This window comes from Lontra canadensis, unplaced genomic scaffold (assembly GCF_010015895.1).
Source record: "Lontra canadensis isolate GAN:19392208 unplaced genomic scaffold, GSC_riverotter_1.0 scaffold92, whole genome shotgun sequence".
In the NCBI taxonomy this organism is placed as follows: Eukaryota; Metazoa; Chordata; class Mammalia; order Carnivora; family Mustelidae; genus Lontra; species Lontra canadensis.
The window spans coordinates 3,745,507-3,757,981 of NW_022631086.1; the positions used below are offsets into that span (position 1 = coordinate 3,745,507).

At 43.3% G+C, this 12,475-nt stretch overlaps 1 protein-coding gene across 3 annotated transcripts in view; it reads right to left on the bottom strand.

Moving 5' to 3' along the window:
* The window catches only part of CNKSR3 (CNKSR family member 3), an 86,201-nt gene extending 81,907 nt beyond the window's left edge, over positions 1-4,294 (bottom strand). For 2 of the 3 annotated variants that reach the window (XM_032836392.1, XM_032836391.1), the window contains exon 1: positions 3,497-4,291. Coding sequence is in view for 2 of the 3 variants with exons in the window: in XM_032836391.1 (XP_032692282.1) it covers positions 3,497-3,548 (52 nt within the window). In the remaining variant the exon portion in view is untranslated. Of the gene's footprint in view, positions 1-3,496 lie in introns of all 3 variants that reach the window. The other variant, XM_032836393.1, reaches the window with a different exon arrangement.
* Positions 4,295-12,475: the final 8,181 nt, after the last annotated feature.

Consider the following 12,475-nt stretch of genomic DNA (forward strand, 5'->3'; position numbering starts at 1 on the left):
TTTTCAGTTATGGGCACCACACCCTCTTCTCACCTGATAGACATTATAAAAGATCATTTGCTTCGCAAAAGCCTTTAGAATTATTTAAAGACAGGGTGCCATGAACTATGAATTCATTTGATTTACAAATAATCCTACCAAACAGGCAGGATAAGACACATATATACCAGACAACTCTCTTCCACTAACAGGATATTAGGAACTCACATCATGGGAGCCCTGAAGGTCTGCTCATCAATGTGGTAAAGCTTCTAGAGTCCCCTCAGAATGAGAACCTCCTGAGAAGACAGAGTTAAAACCAAGGCACCTGGGGTCAAATGCTGCTGTCCCTTCCCCACTGTGTGACACTGATCAGGGTACTGGACCTTTCCATGCTCAGAACAGAACTACAAAATGGAAATAACCTGTTCCTACCTCAAAACGTGTTTACCCACATTAAATGAGTGGATACTCGTACCATGCGGAGATCTGAGCCTAACAGGCTGCTAAGATTTACTGAGGATCTCCTAATATTATGATGAAAATGGTGACGGTATAGCCAAAGATTCACACAAAAATATCATAACAATAATAAAATAAGAATAAAATCCACACGAATTCATTCATTCTGTAGACACCCTTTTTCCTAATGCACGCACCCGCCTCTTAACATCAACACGAGAGATGGCACGCTGTAACCGTAGTCAGGTTCAGACAGTTTTAAATCCAAGGCTTTCTACGGGGCTCACAATCACCCCACCAGACTCGTGCAGCACCACGCACGGCAAAGTCTACATGAAGAACTTCTTATCGGGAGGATGTATTTATAAAGTGGGGGTTGTGCAGAGAGGTTAGCAAAGACAACTAAAAATAGTCGTATAAGCAAACAAGTTTGCATAAGTCAACAGTTGATTGAGAAGTCAATACTTTCACATCATTACTATGAGAAATATTCAAGTAATGTGTCATGCAATTTGGGAGAGTGTTGCCTCTTGCCTAAGAGTTTGCCACAGTTACTCCTCTTATGTTTTCTAGGTTCTAAGACAGAAAGTATCCAGGTCATTCTATGAGGCTGTATTTAAGGGTCCAAAAGGGCACAACCATTCCGTATCAAGTTGCCACACACTAACCACAGGCATGTAACCTAATCAGTGCCCAGTGCTCCTGATACTCAGATACTGAACCACTCATAACTGCTCTGTCACATCAGTAGGAAACTTCCTAAATGAAAGCAATAGCAAGTCCTAACGTCAAGGGAACTGGATGCCAAAAACCTTTGAATCTGCTCTTCCTTTTAGATGCTAAACAAACATAACAGGATGTGAATTTACACTTCTCTTCTCCCAATCCCAAGAGGGACCAAAAAAAAAAAAAAAAAAAAAGACACGAATCTTGAGGGTGTGAAGATCTCACTCCATAATCTTCCTGTGTGCCTGTTGCCATTTTTCTAGTTGTACGTTATCAAGTAGGCTGGCAGGGACTCAGGAAAACCAGAGTGATAAACTGTAACCCTTTCTTGACTCCGGAGCAGTACAGCTCCAAGAGAAATATACTACATGCCACAAATGTGACTCATGTGTGTAATTTTTCACTTTTTAGGGGCCACAATTAAGATAAAAATAAGCAGGTAAAGTTAATTTTAATCATAAATTTTATTTAACCCAATATATCCAAAAATAATCACCTCAACATGTAGTGAAATATGAAAATTTGAGATAATATACATTCATTTCTTTGTACTAAGACTTCACATATGTTTATCTTACACTTACAACACCTTACAATTTTGACCAGCCCATCTCCAGGGCTTAAGAGCCACATGTGGCTATGCTATTGGACAGAACAGCTCTGGAGGTCAAACACTGCTGAAAATCATCTTTCACTTGAGTTACTTCTATGATAGACACATAGGTAAACCAGATCAACCAACTCAGTCTTGGCAAGTCACTGGTTGGGGAATCCAGTAGTATCTTGAACAGGGAAAACATACCCAGTTGCAAAACAGGGCCTAGGAACTTACAAGCTTTTAAGTTAATGTCTTGTGCCAAGCACTAGCAATGCTATTTACTCTTTACCTGGGCAAACCAATCACCAATGTACACATCTGTGTTGTTTTCATCCTCATTTTAAATAAGAACCCAGGAAATGTTGGTCCCTGGACAAGGCTCTTCTCAGAACTATATCCCTTTCCTGCTCCCAGTGGAAATGATCAAGCATTTCCCACTGACACATCCCATAATGTCCCATATATCTAGAACATCCCATTCCACGTGGTCTCTGTGTACTACGCAGGCATGAGAAATGAGATGCAGAGGTGACCGGTTTCCATTACGCCCCAGCCATGGGTGAGACAGTTGGAAAGATGACCTGATCTTACCAGTATTACCTACCTCACAGGCTCACTGTGATGACCAAAGGCAATAACAGAGAGACAGTTCTTAGCAAACTGTAAAGCGCTAAACAATTCTAGTTATTATTACTGAGAAAGGACACCATTCCTCACCTGGAAGAGCAGATAGAAGAAAGAAAATAGTAAAAAGAAAAAATAGTAACTTGAAACAAAAGAGATGATAAGCTGGAAGGGTGGGGGGGAGAGGAACCCATGAAAACAGTGGTTGTTTCTGTGGGCTTCGTTTTTTTGGAAGAGTAGGAAGATGCTTGCGGAAATTCATCACTCTTCCTTGGAAATACTGAGAGGAATAAAAAGGCAAGCCAGACCACTGGACCTAGGAGCTTCTATCCCTGCTCAATCACCCATTGCCACCCCACCCCACTGTTTTTCCTCATCCCCAATACTGTACAACCCGGGACAGTTATTCTAACAGATCTCTTCTTCCCGAGGTCTAAATGTGGCCTAAAAATAATAATAATAATAATAATAATAATAATAATAATGCACCGCACAGGGGGTACTGGCACCTTCTCGAGCAAGTCACCGAGTCCAGGGAGTCTGGCTAAAGGCTTCTCCCCGGCGCGAACGCCTCAATGCTGGCTCCTGGGCTGCCCTCTCGCCTCCTCCAACAAAAACAGAGGCTCGGCGAGCCGCTGGAGTCTCTACCTGTCCAACCGCCCCGTCATGCCTGCGAACTACTCTGGGCAGGCGGCATTTACGAGGTCCGAGGGGAGCCGCCCACACAAAGGCGCCTTGTGCCTCTCAGCCCCGGGACCCGCAGCCTAGGAGCGCGGCACCGCACGCAGGCAGGGAAGGCGCCCGGGTCCCGCACAGCCCTTCCCCGCAAGTCCCGAGATCCGCACCCCCAGCCCTCACTGTCCACAGAACGGCCATCTCCCCTCCACGGCTTCACGACGGGGGCTCCCCTCGGCTTGCCACATCCGCACCCCCAAAAGCAGGCACAAGAGTTAGGGATGCACAAACCGCTCGGGAGAAGTTTGTATTGTCACCGCGCTGCGCTCTCAACGCGTCTCGCCTGAAGAGCGGCTGAGCACCCCCACAGCCCCGCTCCCCGCCCGCCCCATCCCTGGACTGGACGCGCCGGGGCCCCCCAGACCCGCTCACCTCTAGTCCAGTCCACCACTTGCTTGGGGCTCCACTTGGTCACGGGCTCCATGGTGCACGGCTTTGCTCCCAGCTGGGCGAGAGTCGGCGGTTCAAGTCTTACTACCCGGGCCCGCTGTCCTTCCCGAGAGGGCGCGCCCCGCGGCTGGTCCCCGTGCGCCCGAGCGCCCCGTCAAGGCTGCATGGCCGCGGTCAGCGGGTCATCCCAGAGCGGCTAAGCCAGGACAGCGCGGCCCCCTCCCGGGCACACGGGACAGTCGCGCGGCTCCTCCTCCAGCTGCCACCGTCCAGCTGCAGCTCCTCCTCCTCCCCGTCGCCGCCGGGAGCCCGGGCACAGCTGCAGCTCCTGGGCGACGGCAGCTGCGGGGACGCGGGACCGTGACCCCAGGGCCCCTGGCCTCGGCTCGGCACGGGACCCTTTGGGCCCAGCTGCTCCCCGCCTCTCGACTGCGCGGATGGTCCGGGCCACTTCCTCCGGCTCGTCCGCCGCGGGCTCCGCTCCCCCTCCAGCTCCTTCTCTCCGCGGCGTGCTCTCCCGCGGTCTCCGCTCTGCTGGCGCCCGCGTCCCCGAGCCTTCCCGGCCGCAGGTCCCACCTCCTGCGCCTCCCTTCGGGGCTGGACTCGGGCTGGGAGGAGCGCGGGCGAGCGCGCTCGGATTACAAAGTTTCAGCTCTCGGCGCCGCTCTCCGAATAAAAGAGGGGCGGGGCCGAGGACCCAGTGAAACTCGTAGGAGGGGGTGGTTCCGCCCGAAAAGGCCGACTCGGGTTACTTTCTCTAAGCCCTTCGCACACACGGTTTGAGTGTCCCGGGCCCTACCTTCCTTTTCAAGAGGCGGGTTGTAGATCGTGCGTGCATCCTGGACAGCCCTTTGGCTCGGGTGAGCCCGGGTCCTATTGGTAGCAGAACAGTCAGTCTCAGTGTGAGCAACAATACACTAAAAAAAAAAAAAAAAAAAAAAGGTAGGATCTGCACGTTCTGTTCATTTTCTGTGCTTTGCATCAGCATTGCTCGGCGATTAAGCCTTCCCCCTTTTAAATATCTCAGGGCAAAATTATTTTGCTTCATATTTTAGGTAACATTGTGACAATGTAACTCACTTTTTTTGTAAATGCCCTAAACACCAGCCCGATGTTATTTTGTTCTCCAAAGACAGCAAGCTTACCAGGAAACTGCTAGTCGCTTCACTCTCGGCTTCACCCATTCTAATATGCAGTGAAAAACTGGCCTTCAACGTATATATGTTCATCCTTTTACTCATTTTCAAACTAAGCCTTCCCCGTTGAATCTTCAAGGCCAGTGTGTAAGAGCAATTCTCTCTCATTTTAACTCTGGATATGGGCCAAGTTCTCTTGACTCTGGGATGGTTTGGGCCACAGAGTCCCACGAATCTTGCCTTTGAGATGGACCTTGGCAACAAAAGGCCCAAAGCATCTGAAGGTGCCCAACGGAGAATGTTGGCAGTTAGGCAAAGCCAGAGGAGTTGGGGAGGAAATAGCCTGATTTCTGGGGCAAGGGGAAATGGAGCCAGTCACTTCATTCTCAGCTTTATCCCACTCTTGTCTTACATGAAAACTTTGGCCCCCTGTGTATCTACTCCCATCCCCTTCTGTTTTCCTACTTAGGTCTTGGGTGGCAGTCAGGGGCAAGGAGGCTGTCACAGCAAGCACCCAGGGGTTGAAGACCAGCTCACACTCCATCCCTGCACTAATGGAAAGCAATCACTTTCTGACATGCCCTGGGAAAGGCTGTCCTCCTCTTACTGAGTAGGAGGTGCTTGGCAGGCTGGAGTTAGTATGGTAATGGTTACTCTGCAGGACTCAGCTCTCTTCTTTTAGTCATGCTACTGCAATGATACTTCAACTTGGTAGCTCAAATGAATGACAATAAATTGGTAGCTTTTAGCATTATTTATTGCTGTATTGTAATAGTCATATTTGCGAAGTGAGCTGATGCTCATTCAGATTAGTCATCAGTCTTGAAGGGAAAGTTGCTAGCCAGCCAAAACAAAAAACAGCAAAACAACAAACATCAAGTACGTAATTGCAGAAACCGACGGCAGGAGGGTCCTTCCACATTTCATGGGACTCAGTCTGGGGCCAAAATGAACCCTGAACAGAGGAAAAAATCCTAAATTTGAATACCTCTCCACCTTCAAAGCCTCCGCTGAACACCCGTCCCAGCCAGAGTGAGCTCTAACACCCACTCACAGATTCTTCCGGCACTGAACGAGTCTTACCTTCAATTAGGAATACTTATTCACACCTTCCCCTTGGAGACTTGAAGGCGGAACCTACCTGATATTATGCGGAGCTTTCTCTCCCTTCCCTCTTCCTACCTCCTCGCTGGTAGCGCCTCACACCAAGCCAAAGGTGTGGGAGTATTTATTCACTCAATTAATACCTGTGAATGCCTCCTATGTGCCAGCCACTGCAGACACTAAATATTTGTTGAATTAGTGTGATAGGTACTATTTATGCAAGTCTGGTGGGATGTTTATGCTGAGAAGATGGCTAGCAGCAGGCCTAAGCATCTGTTGTACACTCTGATGAGCTGAAGTAAGAAGAAAAAACACTTTAAAAAGTGAAACATCAGACCCACCTTCCATGCAACTTATCTCTAGGACTGAGCAAACACATCACAGATATGCAGTTATCAAATACTTTTTTTTTTTTTTTTGGAGCAAGAGTTATTGGTAGACTAGCAAACTTGGCAAAGGCAATGACAAACTTCCTGGTAGAGTAAATGACCTTCAAAAGAGATGACATTTTAACCTTAATAATATCACGTGATAGCCATCTTTATGGCAGAGAGTAGGGAAAGGGCCTCTGACATTTGTCATTGGGTTCACTAGAAAATATAACCACACCTTTTGTTACAGCAATCACTGTACGTTGTCATTTTTAATTATGCTGAGGATGACCACACAATCTCCAAACCAAGATATTCCTGAATATCTAATGCTAAGGCATGGCAATAGCATGAATAAATTGGGCCATATGGTCCCTGTGATTATGAAGAAAAGTGAGTGTTAACAATTTTGCCATAGAATTTTACTTGGAAGTTTTTCACAACACCTTAAAATTCACTTGCATTAGTCATTCATGGGGAGTTTAAAAGCTAAAATTCTGAGAGTCAAGCAAGATTTTGCAAAATTTCATCCCACTGAGTCAACACACTGTCTGTACTCAGTACCTAAATACATCATAGCTAAAGAGGAAGGCCATGCTAAGATCTCTAACCCAGAAGACCAATTAACTATCTAAATGAATTAGCGTTCTGTTTACACTTCAAGTCCTGAAGGCTAATTACTATTTAAATAAGGCCTTCTACTTTAATTACAGTTGTTAGCATGTGAAAGTTTTAGGGAGGCCTCCCTTCCTGTCTGAAAGGCAAACCTGAAGACATCCGAGTCCCATAATAGAAGGCACATAATAAAGGCAGAATCTTAGGTAAATAGCTTTGGAAATGAAAGTGGATATACAAAAAGATCGTTTGTAAATTTGCTAAGTTTTCTTCTCTGCTAGCTGTAATCTGTAGCTCTGTTACACGGTACAGGTGTGCATGCACAGAACCCAACCACCGCGGGTGCCGTCTTCTTCAGAAGCAGAATTACTCATTTGGACCTTGATGTCTACCACAAGTCATGATCCACAGCAAGAAGCTGAAGAAATCCTCTTCTAAACGGAACTAAATTTGTAGAACTGATACTAGAATTCACATCTAGATTTCTCCTCCAGCTCCTTCATTTTCCTGACTTTGGGTCTCCTCGAATATAGAGGTCATTTATTCAACCAATGAAATAATTCATTCAGTACTTGTAAGGCATTTAACGAGGCCCAAGGAAGATTCAGAAACAAATGCCAGTATATGTGTATGTGTGTGTGTGTATACGTATATACATATACACACACACACACATAGTTATATAGAAATATATATATACATAAATAAAATATATATACAGTTATATATATAAAATATATATATTTATATATATAAAATGTAGTAGCCCAAACAGGGCTTGAACTCATGACCCTGAGATCAAGACCTAAGCTGAGATCAGGAGTAGGACACTTAACCGAATGAGTCACCCAGGTGCCCCTAATGCCAGTAATATTTATAGGTCAAAGGCATTATGTGATTTTCTGAGGGGTGGATTTTATCCATAGCCCTTATCAGAGAACAGTACCCTGATAGGCCCAGTAAGTTTTAATGGTCAATGTGATATTAACATTTTGAACCAGTCCATATTTTATTAATTTTTTAATTGGAGAACTAAGGATGGAACATTTTGGATTAGTGGTTATTAGTATAATTTATTTGACAAACACAGGAATAGCAAAATAAGGAAACTTTTAAGCAGATTATTAATCTGTAAAGACCCAATCTCATTCCCCACTCCACAGCACTGTTTCATGGCTTTTTTCTGGAATGAAAGAAAAAAATAAATAAGGCAAGCTACTCCAAAAATTCAGCTTTATCTTACAATCTGAGGTCCTCTTAATTATCCTTTTCTTCCCATCACGTTGCCTTTCCTATTTTCAGAACATTCCAGACTATTTAATGTTTTCTTCACATGTAATTGTCTCGTGTATGTCTCTTGAGTTATCTTTTATCTTGAGCAATCCCACACAATTCTGCAAAATGCTGCCTGTGAGGCTTCCTGCAGTTAGAGCAACGCATTCTTATCTACGACATTACCTCACTGCAAAACCAGCGGTTAACTAAATTATCCCGGCTGCTGCTGATGTTGTCTTCCACTCAATTCCATTTGGTCTCAATTCTTCACACCATGGTAATAGTTATCTTCCTAAATACCAGGTTCCCCGTCAGAAAATCCAGGTAGTCAAGTCCTCAAACTTTTTTTGCTGTGTTGTTTTTTGTTGTCGTTGTTGTTCTTAAGTCTCACAAGTGCTGCCCTACTTATTGGAATTCTTTTGATCATTCGGTTACATTAATTAAGTCATCCTGCAGTAGGAAAGCCGATAGTTGGCTTTCTTTTCCTGAGCCCCATCTGTAACTCTGAGATCAACATAAATTGGATAAATGTTCAAAAACCTCACCTATTTTAAATCAGACTTGGAGATGCTGATTAGACTTTTCTAACAAAAAAGAGAAACAGTGACACTGATAAATTCTATTTTGCAGGATTTATAGCTGTAGTTTTGAAGAGTTGTTATATGAAGAAATACCCACAGAAGAGTTGAGCTTCCTGACCCACAAGGGCTAACGCGGCTAACAAAGCAGTATGCTATACACAAAGAAGGAACCATCAATCCTGCATTTCCCCCGTGGATTTATGCTCCTTTTCATTCCAGCTATCAAGTTGCAGAGTGTCCAGAAAGAACAGAATGCCATTTGCCCCAGTTGTTCTTATAGTTTCGTTTTAACTTTGTAGGACTCATAATCTCCAAGACAGTACATACTCTACCAAGAGTTTCAGACTCAATGATTTTTGTTTTAGAGTCCAGAGTGCTAACCATTACACAATGAAACCTGATTTTTGTTTCAAATATAAACTCCATGTTGATAATGACAGACAAAAATTGGGGGTGTAAAAAAAAAACACTAATTTTTTAAAGTCTCCTAAACCTAAAAATAAAACTATAATTTAAATGGGCCAACTGAGTATTTAACATTAGAAATAAAACACAGGTCTGAGTTTCGTAAATGCAACCCAACATTTTAACCCAACATTTTACCAGATTCCTTAAGAGGTCAGTAAGAATGTAAAAATAATTTTTTATTTAGTATTTTCTATTTTTCTAATGTGAGTTTTGTCTAACAAAAATACTCACAATGACATTTCAAATCAAATTGAAATACATATCCAAATGCTCCAGACTCTAATTAGCAACTTTAATGAACTTGGAGTTCAGTCTACAGGATGTTTGCTTTTATTACAGAGTCACTGTTGTGTTCAGAGGAGGGCCATTTCTTCATGGTTTTGACCCACCAAAGGTATGTAAATTCTGCAGCCACCACTAAAGAACAGAACCAGATTTTCACTAACAGCACTTTTATCCCTCCTACTTGGATCCTTAGTCATTCGAGCCTGGAACAGGACCCTATTCCTTAATTTTCTACCACTAGCCCGTTGTATTTGGAAATACTATAATCATTTGGGATGGGGGAAAGGTGGGAAGAAAAAGAACACAGCAGAAAAGCAGGAAGTGCTTCAGTCTACTTCAAAATCAAAAAGAAAAGGATGAAAATTAATACCAATCAGTATTTTCCTATAGAGAGTCAAATGATTCCATAGGATTTTAAGAACACTCCCAAAGGTCTAATTGAACACGAAAACTCACGCCTATTGCCAGAAAGTCAGCAAAATGGTTCCTGAAACCCACTACCAGCTCACAAGTGATAGCAACAGTAACTGTTTTAAAATATGCACTGCCCCCAGAAAAAAACAAACAAAAAACGCCCAGATCGAATCTCTTTTTTCCATCTGAGCTCCCCTGAAGTTTTGCTTTTAGTTACAGAGGAATGGAGTTAAATTCATTCTTTTTCCACTTTTTCCTCCTTCTCCTGAGCTTTCTCCCAGAGAAACAGCTGTGGGGTAGGGGTAGAAGAGATTCCAAGAACTGGAGGAACCCCTGTTTAGAGGTCGACAGAAAGCCCTTTGGTGGTTAAACTCCGGGTACTCGAGTCCCAGGAAATCCCCTGTTGCTGGGTAGAACCAAACAAAGGGGGATACCTGCATAATCCCACAGATGTAACCAGCAGGCCTCACTTCTGTCCTGCTCATTAGAATGACCCCAGCGGATGCTACACAGTGGCCAGCCAGGGCAAGCAGGGTATCAGAATAATTCTGATGCTGGCCTCACTGGCTGGGCCCCAGACAACACCAAGAGGCTGGGCTGCAACACTGGCCTAAAAAGAATGTCCTTTCTCAGATAATTCACCCTTTGAAAGGAAACTCTTTGAGGTCCCAACTAACTTTATTATCTCAATCTCTTAATGAGTCTACAGCCAGCCAGTATAACCTTAAGCAAGCCAGCCTCTTTGGGACTATATATGGAGGATTTAGGTCTACAGGGACTTTAAGAATCCTTCTAACTTCAAATTTCTCTTTTTCAAATAAAGAAGTGTCAGTTGTTGGGGGCAAATGAGAGGAAGGCAGTTTTGCCTCGAGACCTGACCGATTCCTTCCTGTCTGCTGTGAGTCCACAGGGCTGTGTAAAATCAGTTGGCGACACTGCCTTTGAAAATAGGAAATAGAATAGTGATAAGGGGAGAAAAAGGAGGAGGCTCGGGCTTCTGTATATTATTTATAGATTTTAACCATAGAATGAACATAAGCAATTTGTCAAAATGAAGTTATACAGTTTGCCAAAAGCTGTCAATACTGTAATCATAGCAGATCATACTTGGGTTGTCAAGCTAACAGTTTCGTTTCTGCCAGTATTAAAATAAATAAAAATACTAAATGCACAGAAAAACACATTACTACGACTAGGCACCAGTGCCAACTCTGGCTCCTCCTTGACAGTCTGGCTGCCCAGGAAAGAAATGTTACCTGGTGTGAAGTAAGGTGCCCCAATTTCATTTAGGACCCAAACGGCTTTCTCATTTCCAGCCCCCTTCACTTTGGGTTCTCCCTATTCAGGAGATCTTAAGGGCACACACTGTTTAATTTCACTAGTTTGTTTGTTTTAACAATTTAAATTTTATTTAATTCTGTGGCTTTTTCCTTTCTCCCCCTTCAGATGAAAACATATCCATAAAAAGATCTCTAATTAAAGAGTGAAAACCTAAATTCAGCCATTTTGTTTTTCTAGAAAACAAAACAAAACCATGTACCAGAATGTTCTAATATGAGCGGTGCCCATATCCTTTCACCAAGTCATTATTCAGTAAATCATTTCATCTCTCTGATCTCTCTGGAGTCAGAGGCCAGAGAGAATCAACCCATCTATAAAGTCTCTCTCAGCTCTATTTATAGATTTATAGATATAGCTATAGATACATCATCATATTTTTAACCACCGCTGCACTCCCTACCATTGTTTAAAAATCCACATAAATACATCTGAGTTTTGCCCCCTCCTACCCAAAGGAATTCCCAGATACAAGTATGGCTTTAATCAACACTTGATTTTTTTTTATTCCACATTCATTGTGTAAAATATTATGTCTTTCTGACAGAATGAGCTTCCATCTTCCTCAGTCCATGTCTCTGTACAACAAGAAATGTCTGAGATATTCTGAGATATTCAAGACACTAAACTCTTCCACCAATGCAAAGAGAGAAAAAATGTCTCTCCTACTTCCCCTTTTCTCTTTAACATCTGACTCTGTCACCAGCTTCTTCTATTTAGGGCAGGATCTAGGAATAGAAATGAAATCTTCACATAACTGACAAGGTCTGAAGTCTGACTGATTATCTTTTATACAATTTTTTTTTTCCTATTTCTTCTGATAGCACTTGTCTCTGTGGTTACTTGTTGTAAAAAATGGGAACAATTCAAAGAATGGTGTTATCTTCAGTTACTAATTAATCCACTAAGAAACTTAAAAGCATTCCCTTCTGGGGAAAGGGGGTCTTATAAAGTTGACAAGAGTCCTTCATGCCCAAAAGTGCAGAAGCTAAATCATTGTCCACCTCCAGGAGAGCTGCCATACTCTTAAAGACTCCCTAAAGGCTTCCCATGGAACACTGCCCAAAGGGGAAGTCTGGTCATGGAGAAAAGTTGAGCCTCATGAATTCCAAATTTGACATTTCAGTCCTTAAGAGGAGCCATCATCAGACACGGGCCACAAAGAAGAGCCTCTCATCTGCTCCAAACAAATATTCAGATATTATAGACAAATGGCCCAAGATTTATTCTTTTGCCTTCATTTCTCTATATGCTGTTTACAGCCTCTGAGTAAGGACACACAATCTCTCACCAAGCTTCTGAACTAAAGGGTAGCTGACCACAATTTTAAATGTTCATCCCCTGGTACAGCATTTATGTACAGACAAGCCTAAG